The sequence below is a fragment of the Saccopteryx bilineata genome, chromosome 6 (assembly GCF_036850765.1).
Source record: "Saccopteryx bilineata isolate mSacBil1 chromosome 6, mSacBil1_pri_phased_curated, whole genome shotgun sequence".
NCBI classification, from domain to species: Eukaryota; Metazoa; Chordata; class Mammalia; order Chiroptera; family Emballonuridae; genus Saccopteryx; species Saccopteryx bilineata.
The window spans coordinates 201,663,147-201,685,156 of record NC_089495.1 but is presented as its reverse complement, the minus strand read 5'-3'; the positions used below and the strand labels follow the sequence as shown (position 1 = coordinate 201,685,156).

Genomic DNA, 22,010 nt, shown 5'->3' with positions numbered 1-22,010 from the left:
CAGCTGTCACTGAGGAAATGTGACAGATAAGCTAAGGAGCAGCAGCATGGGAACAAGAACAGACCTTGATTTGCACCCTACAGAGGATACACTCTGGCTGTGTATCCTCTCTGAGCCTCAGTTTTCTCTTCTGTCAATTAGGAATGCTAATACCTACTTTCTAGGGTAATGTAAGGTTTAGAAATCATACATGAATGGCCTGCCCTATGGATTTTGGACTTACCTAGCCAGCCCTCACAAGCACATAAGCCAATTCCTTGCAATAAATTTCTTAATATACATCTTCTATTGATCTGCTTCCTTGGTTGAACCCTGACTAGTACAACCATCCAGCACAGGACTAGGTCCCCAAATAGAAGCCATTTATTAATTTCAAATTATTGTCATTAATTAAATGCATACTATATGTACTGAGCAGAACCTTTGTGCCTGGTTTTGTGCTAGGTTCCAAGGAAATAGTAGAGAACAAGACAGGCAGGTTCCCACCTTAAGGGAACGTTACAGCCTGGTTGAGATGTGACACTAGACCGGTCCTGCGGGAGGGCACTGGATGAGTATGGCTGGGTTGACCGAGGTGGTGATGACTGCTACTGAGACTAGTTCTCTCCGGGCTGGGAGCTGGCTTTCCGAGGCTCTCTTTTTTGGCCCGAGTGTGGTTGGAAGCTAAGATGGGTTGATAATGGTCCAGCTGTGACACTGTTACTCAGGTAGACACTAGCTGACCAGTAAGTACCATGGTGAGCATCTAACAGTGGCTACTAACCAGCCATAACCTTGACTCTAGCTTCAGTGACCATCACTGATTGAGAACAAAGAACCATGGCTGGTGGATATGTTTCTGGAACGGGATAGAAAACGCACAGTTTCACAAAAGATGATACCCACGGTCCAGGAACTAAAACGAGAAACTAAAAGCAAAAGATTTTATGGGCGGAACCTGCAGGAGCGGAACCCGTAGGCGCGGAACGCTCCTGTTGCGACCGAGAGATCTGCCGGGCCGCTGTTTCCGTTGCTCTTGTCCGACGCCAAAGCGGGAACACTTCCGGCGCGCTTCCGTGGCGCCTGAGCTGGGGGCGACCCGGGAGCTGGTGAGTGCGACTTTCTGGCCCGTTTGAATCCCTCGGCTTTCGTTGTCTGTTCAGCGGGAACCCCTGTTCCCGGCTTGGCATCGCGGAGTGCCCTGAACTAGGGCGCCTCGTTGGGGCCTGCGGGCGGCGCTGGGACCCCGGTGTCTCTGCAGGCCTTCTTCCCCAGAAACCACCACCGGAGACCCCCTCCCCCATACTGACCGGGACACACCAGGATCACTTCGCTTTTATCCTAACTTTAGAACTTGGGGAGACTTGAGCTGCGCCCGACCTGGTTCTGTCCGACTCTCTGTAACTTTTCTGATAAGGTCTTTCCCCTAAAGGAGCCTTCGTTTCTCAACGACAAAGTGGGTGTCATGTTTTTATTACATAAATGTTTTTCAGGTGTCTAGTATGTGCTGGAGGTACAAAAAGACCCAGACCTCGTGCAGGTGACAGCCCTCTGGGTGGAATGCAAAGGCACGGGGCGCCGTGAGGGTGTGTCGCGGGAGACCTGGCCTCGGAAGCTTCACCGAGGATCAAGCTGAGATCAGAAAAATGATTTGACAAAGAGGGGAGGGAAGCGTTTCCAAGCCAGGGGAGCCAGCCTCCCGTGTGAGGGTCTGAAAGAGGCCAGTGTGGCTGGAGCAGAGGGCTTGTGTGTCGGGAGCATGGTTTGGAAGGAGCAGGAGGAGTTGCCGGGTACCAGACCCTGCATACGTTGCAGGTCATGGTAAGGATTTTGGTTTTCCAAGAGCCACACGGGAAAACTATTCAGGGGTTATTTAAGTGTGGATGCCGACGTGCTTGGATGTGACTTTCTGCGTTCCAGGGCATTTTCTTTGTGTCAGGCCACGTGCCAGCTGCTGAAGATACAATGAATAGAATTGCAACCTAATGGGATTAGATTGAAAGGAATGTCATTATTCAGGAGGAGCACACAGATTGCCACTAGGGAAAGTGGCTAAATGATGAGCAATTATTCTAAATGCAGTTGCTGTGCATTTAGCAAATATTTATTAAGTACCTTTTGAATTCAGGGTTGGGAATAGGGAGATCATGATGTAAGTGATTTAGAGCAGTGGTTTTCATACTTTTTTTGACTGACCTACAGTAACAAATACTTTTTTTTTTTTTTTTTTTTTTTTAGTGAGAGGAGGGGAGGCAGAGAGACAGACTCCCGAGTGCACCCCAACCAGGATCCACTCAGCAAGCCCACTTGAGGGTGATGCTCTGCCCTTCTGGGGTGTTGCTCCGTTGCAACTGGAGCCATTTTTTAGCTCCTAAGGCAGAGGCCATGGAGCCATCCTCAGCACCTGAAGCCAACTCGCTTGAGCCAATTGAGCCATGGCTGCGGGAGGGGACGAGAGAGAGAGAGAAGGGGGTGGGGTGGAGGAGCAGGTGGTCATGTCTCCTGTGTGTCCTGACTGGGAATTGAAACTGGGACATCCACACATCAGGCCAATGCACTACCACTGAGTCAACTGTCCAGGGTCACAAATACATTTTATGTCACAACAAAGAGTATGTGGATACACAAAGCTTCAGAAAACAATTTTCTTTACTACTCCTGATGTACTCTTATTTCTTTTTTGTGTTCTTTTTATTAAAAAAAAAATTCATGCTGGTTGAGACTCTCTAAATTGTTCCTTAACCCATTATGAGTTGTGATTTGAAGTTTGAAAAAAAAATGCTGATTTAAAGGGAGAGTCATTTGTAGTGTTTTTGGGTTAAGACAGTAAAATATCCCCTTAACATTTTTAGAAAAGGGTTGGTCTTCCTTTCCTCACTATTTTATTTGTTTAAAATGCAAAGAGTCAAGAACTAAGCAGAAAACGAGTTCTTCTGTTTGTGAAATTTTAGAGTCTTGTTCTTATGCCTGGCTAGATTGGAAGCGCCTAGAGGGCAGTGACTCTCTTACTCGCTGGGGTTTCATTTAGTGCACAGTACAGGCATCCAGTGATCATTTGTTAAATTGAACAAGTAGGTGTCTTGGGGCTAGAAGGTAAGATAATTGTTTTACATTAGTTCACGTCAGAACCATTCTTATGAATACCACAGGGACAGTGTCTGTCTGCCTGCAGAAGTCTTACAGTGTGTTCCCATGGGTAGTTCAGAGGTGGGTAAAATAAGTATTCTGAGCTCTCTCTATTCCAGATACTGATCCTAGGCCAGCCACACCACCTGACTCCATTCTGGGCGAGTGGTCCCGAGTTGCCGCCCTTTGGGAAGTTGTTTCACTCCTTGGACTTTAGGTTTTTATGCATAAAAGGAGGAGGTGGTGTTTGAAGTTGAAAAGCTCTCCACTTCCCAAATCTATTGTGGATTTTAGATGTTGAGCACCCACTTTTCACCTCTGTCCATTTGGGGGCCTTCTCTGAGGCTTATGGGAAACTGGGTGTGTGCTTGATTCAGTCATCCTTCTGCATACTTCTGGCAGAGTAAGAGTTTAGAACGGACCGTTCGGATTTTCTCTACTTTCCCCCTCCATTGTGAGAGAGATCTGAGAGCAGATCCTGAGTGGGCAGTGGGGGAGCACTGGCCTGGAGGGCAGGGTACCCGGGTTCTAGTTTGTGTGACCTTGAACATGTCACTTCTTTTGGATGTCTTTCCAGTTGTGAAGTGAGTGGTCTTGCTCATTAAACTAAAACACAAAATCCTCTCCTCTCTGAACCTCATTTTTCTCATCTGTAGAATGGAGGCAAAGTTGTGGTAAGGATTGAGGGAAATAATTATATCGGGTCTGATTCAGTATTTGGTAGATAGAGAATGCTCAGCAAATGAGGCATTTCTTTCCCAAGTTTTAATGAACTCTGCTTTCTTTTTCAGCTGTTCTGAAAGATAAGGGTTCTCATTTGGGTAACCCACCGCTGTTCCCATGGCTGCCATGCAGATGGATCCTGAGCTTGCCAAGACCCTCTTCTTTGAAGGGGCCACTGTGGTCATCCTGAATATGCCCAAGGGGACAGAGTTTGGCATTGATTACAACTCATGGGAGGTGGGGCCCAAGTTTCGGGGAGTGAAGATGATTCCACCAGGCATCCACTTCTTCCACTACAGCTCTGTGGACAAGGCCAATCCCAGGAATGTGGGCCCTCGTATGGGCTTCTTTCTTAGCCTGCAGCAGCGGGGGCTGGTGGTCCTGCGCTGGAACGCAGTCCAGGAAGAGGTAGACCTTTCCCCAGCCCCAGAGGCCGAGGTGGAGGCCATGAGGGCCAACCTCCAGGAGCTGGACCAGTTCCTGGGACCTTACCCGTATGCCACGCTCAAGAAGTGGATCTCACTCACCAACTTCATAAGCGAGGCCACAATGGAGAGGCTGCAGCCCGAGAGCCGGCACATCTGTGCCTTCTCAGAGATGCTGCCAGTGCTCTCCCTGAAGCACACCAAGGACCGGGTGGAGCAGAATCTACCCAGCTGCGGCACTGAGTGCAAAAGCTACCAGGAAGGCCTGGCCCGGCTGCCTGAGATGAAGCCCAAAGCCGGCACCGAGATCCGCTTCTCGGAGCTGCCCACACAGATGTTCCCGGCAGGTGCCTCGCCAGCAGAGATCACCAGGCACAGCATGGACCTGAGCTATGCCCTGGAGACCGTGCTCAGCAAGCAGTTCCCCAGCAGTCCCCAGGATATGCTCGGTGAGGGGGGACAAGGCTCTTTGGGAGCGGCCCAAGGGAGGAGTACTAGGCTGGGGTACATCTTGGGTTATCTAGTCTAGTGGTTCCTAACCCTGGCAAGAGGCGGTCATGCCCAGTCCAGTCTTCAAAGATAAAGTGGTTCAGCCTTACCCTGCAGACTGACTCAAGGTTTCTGGGGTAGGCCCCCGCGAGTCACCTGTCTGCATCTGTAATAAGAACCCCAGCTGCACCTGATGCAGACAGCCCTGTTTGAGGATCACTGAAATGGCCCAGCCCCTCATTTTACAGATGAGACCCATGGAGGGATAGGATTTTATTTATTTATTTATTTATTTTATTTTTTTTTAAATTTTTCTGAAGCTGGAAACAGGGAGAGACAGTCAGACAGACTCCCGCATGCGCCCGACCGGGATCCACCCGGCACGCCCACCAGGGGCGACGCTCTGCCCACCAGGGGGCGATGCTCTGCCCATCCTGGGCGTCACCATGTTGCGACCAGAGCCACTCCAGCGCCTGAGGCAGAGGCCACAGAGCCATCCCCAGCGCCCGGGCCATCTTTGCTCCAATGGAGCCTTGGCTGCGGGAGGGGAAGAGAGAGACAGAGAGGAAGGCGTGGCGGAGGGGTGGAGAAGCAAATGGGCGCTTCTCCTGTGTGCCCTGGCCGGGAATCGAACCCGGGTCCTCTGCACGCTAGGCCGACGCTCTACCACTGAGCCAACCAGCCAGGGCCTGGATAGGATTTGGCTGGGGTCGAGACGAGACCAGAGACCTGGGCTCCTGGTTCCCAGGCCTCCGTCCTCCCTCCTCAGTGCTCTCGACTCTCAGTGTATTGGTCTGTACTGACTTAGACCAGGACAGTGACTGTTTAAAAAAATTATTACAGTTTTTATTTCCCCTCTTATTACAAAAATAATATATGTTCATTATAGGGGGAAAAAAACTATAATAAAATGTACTCCCATTTTCCACAACCTAGAAATAACCATTTTTATATTTTGGTGTATTTGCTTTCCAGCTTACATACACGCGCATGCGCACACGCACGCACACCACACGCATGCGCGCCCATAGGATCTACTTTATTTCAGTTCTTTCACTGTATTAATTTCTGTGTATTTCCTTTTAGTCCTTTTTTAATGCAGTTATATGTTCTTGTCTATATGTGATTTTTACAGAAGCAGAATTGTGGTGTATTATTTTGTAATCTTTAAATGTTTTTTCTATGTCACTGAAACAGTCACTCCTGTTTAGTGGCTGCTTAATTAAGTCCCAGAGTTACTGAACAGTTCAATAACTGATTCACCTTTAAGATGGACCTTTGAGATATGCCTGTTTCCCTGTTATAAGTGTTTTGTGCATATCCTTTGTGTATTTCTGCATAGGTCTAGGGTTGAAATTGTTGGATCTGAGCGTGCATGTTGCCAGGAGAAGGTTGTATATCCTCCCCAGCTGGTGGGGGGCTGTTGCCTGTCACCTTTGACATGGCAGTTTAGCAGAGGCCGCTTCCAGCTGGATAGTTGAAGAATGATGTCTTCTTTCAATTTGCAGATGACCCTGAATATGAACTTCGTGGGTCCCCTTAATTTGCAGATATCTTTTTTCAACCTGTACTGTTTGTTTGTTTAGTAGAGTGAAAGAGAGTGAGAGAAGTAGAGAGGGACGACAGGGGCAGACAGACAGGAAGGGAGAGAGATGAGAAGCATCAGCTCATAGTGGCTTAGTTGTTCATTGATTGCTTCTTATATGTGCCTTGACTGGGGGACTCCAGCTGAGCCAGTGATTTTGGGCTTGAAGCTAGCGACCTTTGGGCTCAAGCCAGCAACCATGGGGTTATATCTATGATCCCACGCTCAAGCCAGAGACCCCACTCAAGCTGGCAAACCTGTACTCAAGCCAATGATGTGAGGTTTGAACCTGGGCCCTCAGGGTCCCAGGCCAACACTCTATCCACTGCACCACCACCTGGTCAGGCACCTGTCCTGGTTTTATCCCTAGTTGGGATCCCCGAATACAGAGGACCTGCTATGTTCATTGATCTATGCCATTTTATATGGGAGACATGAGCATTCACAGATTTTGGTATGGGGTGGGGGGTTATCCTGACACCAATCCTCTTTTGATACTGAGGGACAACTAAGTTTTGGGGGAGTCGAAGTTATATGCACATTTTTGACTTACAGTGAGTGTCGGCTCCCCAACCTCCACATTGTTTAAGGGTCAGTGTATTTTTTTAATTACTAGTGACAGCAAACATTCATCACATCTTCAGCAGCTATTTATATGTATTTTTACATGTTGTCTAGGTATTTGCATGTTTTTTTATTGGACGATCAGTGAAAAACTTGAATAGAGGGACTTTTAAATCACTGGCTCAGCTAATAAAAAGGGACATTTTAATGAGCATCTTAATGCATTACATGGTATTTTCATTTAATAAGTAACACTTGAAATTCTGGCTTAAAAATGAACAGAAATCCTGTTTTCTACCTCTGGAACATTTCCGTTCTTCAGAATAATCTTTTGAAAAGGTCTGTTGCAGAGATAACTTTGTATCTTCCTGACAGCTCTTTGAAATTATTTCTGATCTCATAATATAATTTTAGACTAGGCCAGAAATGCATGAATTTAAATAAATGCCCTAAATTCAGAGAATAAGCTCATATTTTCACAAACTAACCAGGAAAAGCCAACGGAAGAAGCACATCATTAACCTGTCACACAAAGAAAACCTGACTAAATGTGTTTTGAAATTAAGATCAGATGTCCTACGTAGCTAGACCAGGTAGCCAGCTAGTCACACAGACCATACTTAGTTCTGTAGGCCTACGGACAGGTCTCTGGAGGGGACTGATCGGACACCATGCATTTCAAGAGGTATTTGGTGTCGAGTGCATCCGTTGTTTTTATGGCCTGTGTGTAGGTCCACAGAAGCCCTTGTGAAATTTGAGGTCAGCAGCAGTACATCTTGGTAAGCAGAGACCCAGTTGCTTACCCAAGGACAGTGGCATCTGGACCATGAGGTCCCTTTGTTTAAGACAGCCATGCAGTGGGAATGTGGGAACGAAGACTCATATTTCATGAGTGCTACTGTGTGTCATACACTGTTTTAAATGCTTTATGTTGATTCATTTAATCTCCACTATAGCCTTTAAATGAGGAAATTGAAGCCTGAACAGATTAAGTAACTTGCCCGGGGCACACAGCTGCTGAGCGCGGGGCTTAGACTTGAACACGGGCAGTCTGGCTCCAGAGCCCATGCTCTTTGTCACTGACCTGCTCATGGAGATGAACTCACAGAGCCCTGTGATTAAACAAACAGAAATCTGGCTGGCAGGCTAGCCCAGGAACAAGTGCTCACGAATTTTCCTGTTCTGGGAGACTGTAGAACTGTTCTCACCCAATGGGAAATCTCTTTTATTTATGTTGTTCACATCCCCAAGCGTTAGATGTGTGGCCTTGGGCAAGTCCCTTGGCGTCATCAATAAAATGAGACAAACACTACCTTCCCCTGACCACCTGTGGAGTTGGGCAGAGGGTTACATGGGGTAATACAGCATTTCCCTGAACCCGAAGCAGATCTTCTGCATCAGAATCAGAGCTGCAGACACCGAGGGCCCGTCACCTGTCCTCAGCCAGGATCTCGGGGGCTGAGGCGTAGGCAGCTTTATTTTTAGCAAGATCTCCCAGTAATTCTGATAGGCAGCCAGGTTTGGGATCCACTTGGCATAAAATCCATGGGCGCATTTTGTCAACTCTTTACATACCAGGCAAATACTAGGTGTACCTCTTCTCTCGCAGTCGATTTTACAGCAGTCCGGGTTTAGAGCAGCTCAGCAAACTTGTATTGAGGACCTGCGTGGTGCAAGACCTCGTGCTCGGCTCTGCGGGGATTGCAGGGAGAAGGCCCCCTTGCCGGGGCCCAATGGAACTGTCAGCCTTCCAGAGTCGGGACCGTTTCTCCTCTCGGTACCTTTCAGGTGAACTTCAGTTTGCCTTTGTGTGCTTCCTGCTGGGGAACGTGTACGAGGCGTTTGAGCACTGGCAGCGGCTCCTGAACCTCCTGTGCCGGTCAGAGGCGGCCATGGCGCGGCACCACGCCCTCTACGTCGGCCTCATCTCCGTCCTGTACCACCAGCTGGGCGAGATCCCCGCCGACTTCTTCGTGGACATCGTCTCCCAGAACAACTTCCTCACCAGCACCTTACAGGTGAGCAGCCTTCTGCTCCCTCGGAAGGGTTACCTTGTCCCTTGCCATTCTTTTGTGACCCAAAGTTTTCTTAATTTTAGTTTCCTGGTCTTGGGCTGTTTCCTGGCGCTCTCTCTCTCCTACGCGATTATAAAATCCTTGATACCAGAGACCCTCTTTGTACCGCTCCCTCCCTGCTTGTCCCCAGAGTCCCTGGCACTGCGGCACCTGGAGTCTGAATCCCCTGCACCCCTTTGAGTTACTCAGCTCGAAGCAGTGTTTTCTCGCTGTGGCCATAGCTGCAGCCCAGCAGGACAGAATCTGGAAGCTTGTTACTCCCAGGGAAACAGCTGCAGCTCCTTAGATCTCATTTCAGCATTAAAGTAACTTTGATTTCCTTGTTCAAACAAACTGTGCCAGTTTCTGCAGAGTCTCTCTGACGGAAAAAATGAGATTTGCTTTTAACTTGGCAATTAAATTTTCATTATGACTGGTAATTAGGGAAGACGCTTCAAACAACTTGCAGTCCTGTGCTACTTCCTCCCTTTGCAAACGGATCGGCTTCCTCTGTGTTCTTGGGACGGCCTCTGTCACGCACATTTTGTAACTTTCTCAAGTATAGGAGAGAGGCAAGCAGCAAGCTGTCCGTTTAGTGTTTTCTGTTCCGAGAGCTGCTTTCTTCTCCCTGTGTATGAGACCCCCCACGAGGCCTGCTCCTTACAAGGTGGCTGGTCTCTGACCTGCCACCCCACCCAGGGTAAGGGGCAGAATGAACACTCATCAAGCACCTGTTGAGTATCACCACGTTTGTCATGCTCTGTGCGTTTCCTTATTTCCTCTCTGGAGTGCCATGAAGGAGGGAGCATTCTTCTGTTTTACAGATGAGATCACTGAGATTCAGGAAGGTAAGGTCACACAGCTGGTAAGTACGGGACAGAGTCAAGGTTTGTACCCAGGCCTGAGTCGGTTTAGGGCCTGTTCCTAGGCCTCTGTACTAAATCCAGTGTAGGTTCCCCCGAAGGGTTGTTGATTGCTAGTAGAGGAGACCCATCATGCCTGCTTCTCGGGGGCACAGAGCCCTTTCTAAAACCAACACAGTTGGAGGAGTCCCCGTGAGCAGGCAGCTGGCCAGACACTCCGGCAGCGTGCGGACTTGGGCAGTCCAATGCGGTGGGCCAGTCAGGCTGATGGCTTGAGCTTGTGTGTTCACTTCAGAAAGGGTCACAAAACTGCCCTTTTATTGGCTCTTAATATAACAGGAAAGTTAAATCCTTTTATCCTTCCTCTGCAGGGAAAATCCCCACCAGTTACTGGGCTGTGGGTTGCAGAGGAGTAGGACGTGCTGCCTGCCCGCTCGCCTCTGGCAGGGGCTGCGGCCCACAGGAATCCGTGCGACCCTCCTGGTGGACGTTAATGCTGTCACACAAACAGGAGGGCCACACCGAGTGGCTGGCTGTGCTGACCATTGTCAGCACAACCAGCCCCTGAGCTCCAATTGCCGAGGCTTTGTGGCCGGCAGTGATTCACGAAGCAGAAAGGGCCCGGCTGGATTGCTAGATGCCCAGGTGGGCATGCAAAGACGATGGTGGAAGAACTCTGTCTGTGGACTTTTCACCAAGAAAATTGATGTTATTTGGAAAAATCTAAGACGTACCTTCAAAGAAAATAATAAATCACATGTTTGTGAGCATCCTTTCTTTAACACAACATTCTCCTGAAAGTGCAGGACCAGCCAGGGTTCCTGCCCTCCATGGTTCACTGATGTAGCAGGTATTTCCTGAGCACCTGCTGTGAGCAAGGCAGACAGAGTCCCTGGCTTGCAGCCTGTGTTTTGATGGGAAAGTCAGTAACTGAACTAACCAAAATAGCTCCAGAAAGCAGAAAGTGTTTTAGAAAGCTTTCCTGCCCCGGTGCCTTTCCCTAAGCCAGGGCTGTGGTCTCACCCGGGCTGCGTCAGTCTGTCGGCTGCGTCAGTCTGTCGGCTGCGTCAGTCTGTCGGCTCCGTGCCTGCCCTTGTCAGCCCGTCCAGCTCCTGCGCTGCCGCCTGAGTCGCTGCTCTAACTGCATGTCTGATCCTCGTTTCCTAGAAAGTTAAAAGCCCAAATATGGGTCGTAAGACCCTTTTCTGTTCAGGTTCTTAGCCTGTTCTCTAAGCTTCTTCCTCTCCCTGTTTTCCCCATGTGACTGGGGTCCCCTTCCAAGTTCCCAGACATGCTGTGTGTTGTTTCATGCCTTCTTTTAAAAAAATTAAAAATTGCAGTAAAAGACACATAACATGAGGTCTCTCTTCTTAACAGATTTTTCAGTGTACAAAACAGTGTTGTTAACTGCAAGCATGTAACCGTGGCAGATTTCTAGAACTTTTCATCTGGCTTGACTGATGAAAACATGGGTATAAAGTCCCATACCTTCGTAACCGCGCCTGGCTGTCCCTGTGCCCGGCATGTACTTGTGCGAGACGCCCTGGAAGCGCAGCGCTCTGGGAGGCCGCGGTCTCTCTCCGCCCCGTCCTGTTACCCTGCGGTGAACCTGTCACAGTCACACACACAGGCCACGCTTGCTGGTGTCTGTGTCTTGTCTGCCTGGCTGCCCCACGGGGCCCTTAGCTTTCACCCCAAGCCTGGCTTTTGTTCATCTGGTTATTTTGAACACCTAGTCGAGGCCAGGTACACATCTCACTTTGTGCTATTGGATGTTTTTAGATGAGTAGAATGTATAATTCCTGTGGCATTGGAAATACATGACCCTGATAGGATAGGTGTAAATGGTGAGGTCTGATCAAAGGGCATTACGAGCACTGGAGAGAGATGGGTTAATTCAGACTGGGGTTGAGATTTGAGGGGACAGAGGATCAGTAATGGCTTTTGGCAAGACAGGGGCACCCTTGACACTTGGCTTGAGGGATAACATTTCAACAGGCACAGTGTATGGAAGGATATTACAAAACGTGTTTTTTTCAATGGAGAGTTAGTTGATGCCATGTTGTCAAGGAGACTCCAGCCGCCACCCCCCCACCCCCCCACGGAGGCCCTCACTCAGGGTGTTTATAACTGAATGAATCAGCCTATAAAAGCCTTCCTCAGCGGCCGCCTGCCCTCTCCCCAGGTAGTCAAGTAAGTGGAGCTGGCTTTCCTACTTAGGCACTTAAATGGCTCCTACCCGTGGAGAGAGACTGGAGACTGTGTGTGTAAGCACTTAAAGGTGGCCACATTAACTGGTGTATAACCAGCCAAGTAATGGCCTCTGCCAGTGGAGGCCCTTTGAATATGTAGATGCCACTGGTTTTTACAATACAAATCTCATGGATTTAGCCGGAATAAAAATTACTTGTTTTATAAAAATAGATACAGTTTTAAAGCTACTTGAGTCACCACAATTTGTTTAAAACCAGTGAAAGAGTAATCTGAATTTAATAGTATGTTAGAAAGTAATTTAGGTGTATAGTTATGTAACCTTTTTTTTTTAATACTTTTAGTCAGAGTGGGCCATATATGCTGTCCAGCTTCCTTTCCGGTGAGTTCACTAAATACCAGTGACCATCTTTAACTCTTGAGGGAAAATATTGGCTGACAGTGATGTCTGAAGTATTTTTACTATCATACCAGCTATGATAAATTTCACCTACCTACTCCTACACCTTCTGCCATCAGCTGTCTGTTACTTTTGCACACTTACTGTGCATTATCTCATTTAGCCTTCAAAACAATACTCAAGCCTGACCAGGCGGTGGCTCAGTGGATAGAGCGCCGGACTGGGATGCAGAGGATCCAGGTTCAAAACCCCGAGGTCCCGGGCTTGAGTGCGGACTCAGCAGCTTGAGCTTGCGGGGTCGCTGGCTTCAACATGGGATCGTAGACATGACCCGTGGTCGCCGGCTTGAGCCCAGAGGTTGCTGGCTTGAAGCCCAAGGTTGCTGGCCCCAGTCAAGGCACATATGAGAAAGCAATCAATGAACAACTAAGGTGCTCCAATAGAGAATTGATGCTTTTCATCTCTCTCCCTTCCTGTCTGCCCCTATCTCTCTCTCTCTCTCTCTCTTTCAAAATAAATAAATAAATAAATAAAAGCTCAAAATTGAAGCTATAATCCCATTTTATTCACGAGGATCAGAAAGGTCAGGTAATTGTGCCCAGGATCAGCAGGGCTAGGAGATGGCCAGGCTGAGAGTTGGTTCTGAAGCCTGTGGTGGGCTCTCATATATTAGAGTCCCAGAGGAAACATCCCACATTATTTAAACTGACCTCAGGATTACTCATACTGCTTTTCATTTTCCTGGCAATCATTATGAAGCGATAGTCTTGCTTTTAATTCCACTTTCTTTTTCCGCACATAGAAATAAAGTGTTCTACCTCTGGTTAGTTTTATTCTAAGTTGGATAATCACTTGGGAATTGAAAAAATTAGGGAATTTCATCTTTTTTGTTTAGCCAAAAAGTAGGATAAGAAAGTAACTCAGCTACCTACCTTGATATTTTAAATTTCTCAAGGTGAACCTGACCAGGCGGTGGCGCAGTGGATGGAGTGTTGGACTGGGATGGAGGACCCAGGTTCGAGACCCCGAGGTCGCTGGCTTGAGTGCGGGTTCCTCTGGTTTGAGCAAAGCTCACCAGCTTGGACCCGGGGTCACTGGCTCAAGCAAGGGGTCACTCGGTCTGCTGAAGGCCCATGGTGAAGGCACATGTGGAGGAGCAATCAATGAACAACTAAGGTGTCACAACAAAAAACTGATGATTGATGCGTCTCATCTCTCTCTGTTCCTGTCTGTCCCTATCTATCCCTCTCTGACTCTCTGTCTCTGTAAAAAAAAAAGAATATATATATATATTATATGTGTGTATGTATTTCTCAAGGTGACCTGACTGAACTCTATTTAACTGGGTTTAAGAGAAAGCTTTTACATGTCTGACTGAAGTTATTTGTAATTCTAGAATTCACAGACTTAACGATGAAAGTAATACTACCTTTTTTGTGTTTAAAGAAAAATACCCAGTGAGTGCTTTTAGTTTTTAATAAATGCAGCTGTTTGTGAATGTTATCCTATTTCAAAGTATTTTTAAAGGACCAGGATTAATCTTATATTTAGATGATTCATTTCCCAGTGACACTAAAACGTGTTTACTTGATTTCATTTTGATAAGGAAATAACCAGATCATTACAGTTTCCTGAAGAAAGCATTAAATTAATCTAAAAAGAAGAGAATCAAAGTGAATTAGTGCTTGAAAACTAAGTATTGTCTAACCATCTTCTTTTATGAATTGTGAGTTTTTAAATCATCAAGTTTGTAAACGATAGGGACAAAAATAAAAACAAACTTGTGTGTCGGGGGAAAGGGGAGGGTTTGACCACTGAAGCGCAGCTTGAGTGAGTGTGTTCGAGTGAGGGCACTATTCCATATTCTGAGGGCACTATTCCATATTCTGAGGGCACTATTCCATATCCTGAGGGCACTATTCCATATCCTGAGGGCGATGGTATATGAGCCTCTGTACTCACAGCTGCGTGCCAGAAGGGGAACTGAGTACCTGGCCATCTTGATGATACCATGGGTGTGTACACTTGCCAAAAAATCAAACACTTAAAAAGGGTATTTAATAGTATGTAAATTATATCATAATAAAGTTGTGTGTGTGTGGGGGGGTTAGTCATTGTTTTAAAAAGTCAGCCTGGGCTGTGTCTTGGATCCTAGAGACTGCAGAGAGAACAGTTTCAGAAGCACCTGGTCTCCAAGCCCCCAGATTCCCCACAGGGCAGTGCTAACAACATGAAGGGTGTATGAAGTCTATGTCAGCACAGGAAGATCTTGGTTAGGCCTGACCAGGCGGTGGCATAGCGGATAGAGCATCGGCCTGGGATGCAGAGGACCCAGGTTCAAAACCCCAAGATCGCTGGCTTGAGTGTGGGCTCATCTGGCGAGAGCACAGGGTCGCTGGCTTGAGCATGGGATCATAAATATGACCCCATGGTTGCTGGCTTGAGCAAGGGTTCACTTGCTCTACTGGAGCCCCCCCCCCCCAGTCAAGGCACATAAGAGAAAGCAGTCAATGAACAACTAAGGTGTCACAACAAAGAATTTTGATGATTCTTATCTCTCCCTGTGTGTCCCTATCCCTCTCTCTGTCAAAAAAAAAAAAAAAATATATATATATATATCACGGATAAGTGTGACACAAACACAGTAAGAAATGTGAGAAGAGAAGCTCGGCACAGGGCGGGGGACGGGTGGCGCCATTTGGTTCCACTTGGCCTTCTATAGGAGGCGTGCCTGAGGCGGCATGCGGAGGCCTGATCGAGACGCCGCCTTCTCCGCAGTATGAGCCCCTTACTCTGTCCAGCGCCATCGTATAATCATTGAGCAATTATTTGACGCCAGGCATAGTATAAAAGTGAGCCAAAAATGGATTTTCATGGAACCTGCAGTCTTTATCCTTTTCATTAGACATCTAACGGGTCCTTTTTCTGTGTCGGACTCTGTGGCGGGCGTGGAATGCGGGTGTGAGTCCCTAGTCACTGCTTTGGAGTGTTGCTCCTCGTCTCTTGGGAGAGCTCAGTTGTAGACGGACTGTTCCGTAGCGAAGGCTGAGGCTCTAGTCGAGGTCACCCTGGGTGCTGGGGCAGCGTAGAGGAGCCCGTTCCATCTGGAAAGGCTCCCCAGAGGGGGTGTGAGCTGAGCCCAAGTTCCTGGTAGAAATGAGCTGGGTGAGGGAGGAGGAAACACGTGGAAGGGTGTTACAGGCAAAATGGCGTGTGTGTGTACACATGTGTGTACGCAGTTGAGCACAGTGGGGGCACTGTTCAGTGTGGTTGGAGAGAGGGCTGTGTAGAGAGGAGTGTAATTTACCATGTAAGGAGGGGAACAGGGAGAGGCTGTTAGTAACTTAGGGGGCAGGTTCCCCTGGACCTCTGGGGACCGACCCATGGGTGTGCGGGGCCTCCGGAGCTGATGCTGTTTGAAACGAGGCCTCTGTTCCCCGTACCAGGCCTTCCCCAGGTCCCCGCTGGGTGCCATATTCAGCGCTCCATGGCCAGCTCCATTAGCTGCCTACAGCCAGGCAGCCGGCTCCCACGGCCCTCTAACTAGTTATGGATCTGGTACTTTGTTGTGGCTCTGCTTCCTGCTCCTCTATTTAGTTGATTCCCCAGTCAGTGAAACCAAATCCTGGAACCCCCTTCTGCTTCCACCCCACCCGCATAACTCACCCTGCTACTCCGAGATGGCTCCGAACAAAGACCCCTGAAAATGACATGCTCCTGCTCACAGGAAGGCGGTGGGGCAGCAGGTGGAAGGGGCCCCGCCCAGGGGTCAGCTCCGCATGTGTCCGTTCCCTTTGCCGGGTCAGGGCCCCTGGAGCCCAGGTTCCGTCCATGGTCTGGGGCCCCTGTGGCACACGGCAGTGTGGATCAGAGCTCTTCCACCCTCATGTTCCTGTGTCTGGGGGGCGGGGGTCCTGCGGGCAGCTGATGGGTCGTCTGGGAAAACTTCTTTCTTTCTGTAGCATTGGCCTGGGGTGCAGAGGACCCAGGATGCAGCTCTGACCTCGTCCTTTAATCCCTCTCAGCCGCCATTTCTAAGATGCAGGCACTCTGGGGTGTCATCCCGGGCGCTTTCAGGACCTACTGGGACACTGAAAGTTCTTTGGAAATAGTAAAATAGAATAAGGAGTTAATAGGTTTGCTGTTATTCTTAGAAGGGTTTGGGATCTAGGCAGTCTAGAATGGAGTTCTAGATGTAGAAAAAATTACGCTGTTCTGACCCCTGCCCATATTTATATTAGATAAAACCAAATTAAAAAGAACATCAAAATGAGATTACAATTCAAAACATAAGAATTCCAATAACTCAACAATAACAACAAAAACAGGCTAAGTATGGGCAAAGGGCTTGAATAGACATTTCTCCAAAGAATATGTACCAATGGCCAAAAAACTACATGAATAGATGTTCAACATCAGTAATCATTAGGGCACTGCAAATCAAAACCACAGTGAGATGCCACTTCACACCCATTTGGATGGCTATTATCCAAAAAAAAAAACCCAGAAAACCATGTTGGCAAGGATGTGGAGATACTGCAGCCCTTGTTCATTACTGAGGGGCATGTAAGCTGGCAGACCCGCTGGGAGAGACAGTATAGCGAGCCTTCAGACATTAAACAGAACTTTCTTACGGTCCAGGAACTCTGCTTGTGGGTATATGCCCAGAAGAACTGAAAGCAGGGACTCTCAAGAGAGATTTTTACACCCATGTTCTCAGCAGTATTACTGATAATAGCCACAAGGCAGAAATAACCCAGACGGCCATTGACAGGCAAAGGGAAGACAAGAGGTGGTGTAGACACAGTGGAATGTCATTCAGCCTCAGGAGGAAGGAAACTCTGACACAGGCCACAACATGAATGAACCTTGAGGACATTGTGCTAAGGGAAATAAGCCAGCCACCAAAGGATAAGTACTCTATGCTTCCGCTTATATGAGGGACCTAAAATACTCAGATCCCTAGATAAGTACTCTATGCTTCCGCTTATATGAGGGGCCTAAAGTACTCAGATTCCTAGATAAGTACTCTATGCTTCCGCTTATATGAGGGACCTAAAATACTCAGATTCCTAGATAAGTACTCTATGCTTCCGCTTATATGAGGGACCTAAAATACTCAGATTCCTAGATAAGTACTCTACGCTTCCGCTTATATGAGGGGCCTAAAGTACTCAGATTCCTAGATAAGTACTCTATGCTTCCGCTTATATGAGGGACCTAAAATACTCAGATTCCGAGACAGAAAGCGTCGTGGCAGCTGCCGGGGCCTGGGGAGGGGAAGGCCGGGGGTTGGTATGTAATGGATTCAGAGTTTCATTTGGAAAGGTAGAAAGAGGTCAAGAAATGGATGGTGGTGATGGTTGCATACCAATAACTATACTTAATGCCACTGAACTGTACACTTAAAAATGGTTAAATTTGTAAATATTTTGTTATATGTATTTAACAGTTTTTTTAAATGATAATGTAAAAAATGGTTAAAATGGTAGATTTGTGTTACTATGTATATGTTATCACAATTTTAGAAAAAGTACATCAAAGACAGCTTTTAAGGGGAATAGGGACTTCAAACTGGCAGCCTGTGGCCATTTAATTCAGAGCAGCAATTCAGCCTTGTTGGCTTAGGGCCTGACTTTATGGGATCCAGGGGTTTATGAGCACCCCCAAGCCCTTCTAGTACCAGCTGGTGTGGCTACCACCTCTCCGAGTTCCTGCCCAGGCGCCCAGTAGGTCTCCGCAGGGGCATGGCAGGAGTGATGGCGCAGTGGCCCTGCTGTGGGCAGGGCATCTCTGCCCAGGGCAGTAATTTTCCATTCTAGTCCTGCCCTGGCTCCTCAGCAGGTTTGGGCCTTCTTTCTCAGTTTGCGGGGAGCACAGCAGGTGTCCTGGGCCCGTGCCACCAGCAGCTTACCTACCCCGGAGAGCTGAGCACCACCAGGAAATTTCCACAGCTCTCTCGGCCCGTGTTTGTTCTCAGGAGTGACCTGCCCTCTGTTCTCCGTAGGTTTTCTTTTCCTCTGCCTGCAGCGCTGCCGTGAATGCCACCCTGAGGCAGAAAGCTGAAAAGTTCCAAGCTCATCTGACCAAGAAGTTCCGGTGGGACTTTGAAGCGGAGCCCGAGGACTGCGCCCCGGTGGTGGTGGAGCTCCCCGAGGGTGTGGAGACCGGCTAGCTGGGGGCCGCTCAGCCAGGGAGGCCCCTTCCCGCCGCCACAGCCCTGGCCTCTTCACTCACCCCTCCGCTGGGCGCGCCGGGGCCTGGCCCCACCGAGTTCTGTAGAGATGGAGCCAGACTAGCCTCCTTCACCAATAAATAAACAGGTTCCTTCCGCGGCCCCGAGGCTGTGTCACCCTGAAGGCTCATCGTTGGCTCCCATCAGCCTGGCCTTGGTGCCAGCCCGACTGATAGACTCTTACGAAAGCTCTCGGGACAGACCTGCCTGGGCAGCAGCCTTCTCCTTCTGAACAAGAAGAAATTGAGCCAAAAGCCACGAGCCTGATCGCTCATTCCACAGGGTGTCTAGAGAACAGGAAACCCTGCACAGCCAGGGGGTCTGAGATGTCCATTGGTGACGTTTAAGTTCAATCGAGGGCAGCAGGGAAACGAGCCGGACTCCTGCCTGCGTCCTGCTGAGCGGTAGTCCATCAGAGACAACAGGGCGTGTGACCAGGCTGGGGAAGCCAGCAGGCGGGAGTCACAGCGGGTTGGATCTGGCTAGTCGTCAGCCCCTGCCTTGTCCGTCCAAGTTCCTGTCTCCTGTCCAGGAGCCCCCGTGGGAAACCTTCCTGAGGCTGTCAGGCCCCAGCACCACACCTCCTGTTGGTTCTGTCCTGACTCTCAGACCCAGAGGTGGGACGTGACCACCCTCCTCTGTGGCCCCATTCCTCACCAGAGCCACCATGACTGCCGGTGACCTGGAGATTCAACAACAGAATGGTTTGGCCCCGTTGGAGTTCTGTGCCTTTATTCTGGACCTGGACCTTTCTAGTCCTGCTGTGGAGCTGTCAGCCACAGAGGAATGACGCCCGGGTGTCCTGGGAGTCCTGAGGGCACGCCCCCCCCACACACACACACTGCAAGCTGTGATGCTTCGATTAAGGCTGCAGCTCACACCACATTTCTAAATGAGAATTCCTGCTGGTTAAAGACTTTTGGTTCCACTTGTTTCCTTGGAGATGTTTATCCAAGAGCATAATGTACATTAAAGGCTTTGAGTTAAGACTAAATCCCCTTGTGTGAGTCTCTTTTGCAGTTCATCTGCCCAATTCCCAGGGCAGTGAGGCCACTGTCCATACCACACCTCCCCCCCCCCGCTCAGCACCAGTGCGCAGGCGCCCCACCTCTGCAGTCTCTGGAGGAGGCGAGCTGCCAGTATTGCCTCCTGTCGCCAGTGGGGCTGATACAGGCACAGCTGCCAGGATCGAGGCCCCGTGTCTAATAACCAAGTGTTTCACCTTGTGTGAGTTTGCTGTTCTTTTCCTCCCAAAGCCCACTCGTCAGAAGTACCTGGGGAACGCCTGATAAGTGCAGGTTCCAAGAGATCCAAGCCCTGTTCTATGCCACACTGGAGATGAACTTTGAAATGATTGTGCTGAGCAAAGGAAACCGGACATAAAAGAACACGTTATATGATTCCATTCATTTGAATTGTCCAGAATAGACACTTCCATAGAGAGATTAGGGGTTGCCAGGGACGGGGAGTGGGAAGTAGGGGTGACACCAGTGGGGACGGAGTTTCTGAGGCGATGAGAGGTTGTGGGATGAGAGAGGGTTGATAGTTACACAGGCTTTCGAATACACTAAAAACCACTGGAAGTGGGTACGCTGTGAAGTATAAGTTTTATGGCATGTAAATTGTATCTCAATAATCTTTAAAAGTGCAGATTCACAAGTCCCGTCCTGCAGGGATGGAGAGGCAGTGAGTCTGGGTACGGCCCGGTTCTGAGAAACTGCCCAGAAGTGGCAGCATTGCAGTTTGGTACCCAGATCCGCGTCGGGACAGAACTTGTCTCCCAGCGGCATCGTCAGGGCAGCACCTGGGAGTGGGGTCATGTGACCTTGTTCTTCAGGGTTGTTGCTCTTAGGTCTACACAGATTGTTCACCACCAGCACACCACCACACACACACACACCACACACACACACACACCACCACACACACACACACACACACCACTACACCACACACACACACACCACCAGCACCACCACCACCACACCACACCACCACACACACACACACACACACACCACCAGCACCACCACCACACCACACACACACCACCACACCACACACACACCACCACACCACCACACCACACACACACACACACACCACCACACCACCACCACACCACACACACACACACACAAGCACCACCAGCACCACCACCACCACACCACACACACACCACCACATCACCACCAGCACCACCACCACACCACACACACACCACCACACACACACACCACCACACCACCACCACACCACACACACACACACACCACAAGCACCACCACCACACCACACACACACCACCACACCACCACACCACCACCACACCACACACACACACACACAGGTTAAGGAAAAGTTGCTACTACTTACAAAGTGCTCTGTTCTCTTACTTCACTTAATCCTCACAACAATATGTGGTAAGGTCTATTATCCCCGTTCTACTGATAGGAAAATGGGCTCAGAGCGCTGGCCATTCTGCAGGGATCCCACAGCAGGTAAGGATTAAGGACAAGAGAGGCAAGCCCAGGCCCGCTGCTGTGCACAGCCCATGCTCAGCCACTGCGTGCACTGCTGTGACTTGCTCCCTCTGTGCCCTGGCACAGCCAGGACAGCCGGCCCCATTCCCTGTTCCCCAACACTAGCCTCGACCCTGTTGACAGCCCCTGTGTGACCTGGAGCAGACCCCTTACATCCCCTAGGCCTCCGTCTGCTTCTGTATAAATAAGAGAGTTGGTTTGGATTTGGGGTTTCTGACATAGATACTCCAGACTCCCTCAGGTATTTAAAAGTGGACCCTCATGTTATTTTTAATGTTTTCGAAAGGGAAGCGACGTTTCCACAGGATGGGATGGCTGGGCTGTCAGAAAACAATAGGTCTCTCGGTTGGAACTGGGGTGTCATCAGCCCTGTGTCTTCTCCCGCTTGCCCCAGCTGACAGTCCTTTATGTGTCTTTGATGAATTTTTTAAAAATGTGACAACAAGTTAATTATTACCTAGCACTTGCAGTATTTTTGGAAAGCAGAAACTTTCCAAAGAACCAGTGGCTTCGCTGATCTCTAAGCTCCCTTGCAGCTCTAACACATCTAAAAGGGAAGCTTATTGGCAGGACCTGGCCTGATTTTTAAATCCACTCAAATGCAGGCCTCCTGGGGTCTGGCTCTTATTTGCGAGGCTGCTTTATCCTATTAACAGAATCAGCAGAGGTAGTGACTTTCCAACCTCTTCCGCGGTCCCCGTGACAAGCCCTTGCTGCTGCTCAGAGCGCCGTCCTGTCTAATTTCCCACCACTTGAGCGGTGGAGGAGATCTTGCCACTGATTGCCTCTTGCCGTCCGCAATTATTTCCCCGG

General features: G+C 49.0%; 1 protein-coding gene across 2 annotated transcripts; it reads left to right on the top strand.

Annotated features, from left to right (window-relative positions):
• The first annotated feature begins 1,017 nt into the window (after positions 1-1,017).
• AAR2 (AAR2 splicing factor) lies at positions 1,018-19,648 on the top strand. Of its 2 annotated transcripts, none has more exons than XM_066236451.1 (4): positions 1,018-1,088; positions 3,897-4,702; positions 8,680-8,909; positions 18,427-19,648. In XM_066236451.1, the coding sequence occupies exons 2-4, from the start codon at positions 3,946-3,948 to the stop codon at positions 18,592-18,594; spliced, it is 1,155 nt and encodes a 384-aa protein (XP_066092548.1). In that variant the 5' UTR covers positions 1,018-1,088; positions 3,897-3,945; the 3' UTR covers positions 18,595-19,648. The 2 variants fall into 2 exon arrangements, with proteins under 2 accessions (XP_066092548.1, XP_066092550.1); XM_066236453.1 differs by lacking the exon at positions 1,018-1,088 and adding an exon at positions 1,781-1,800.
• Positions 19,649-22,010: the final 2,362 nt, after the last annotated feature.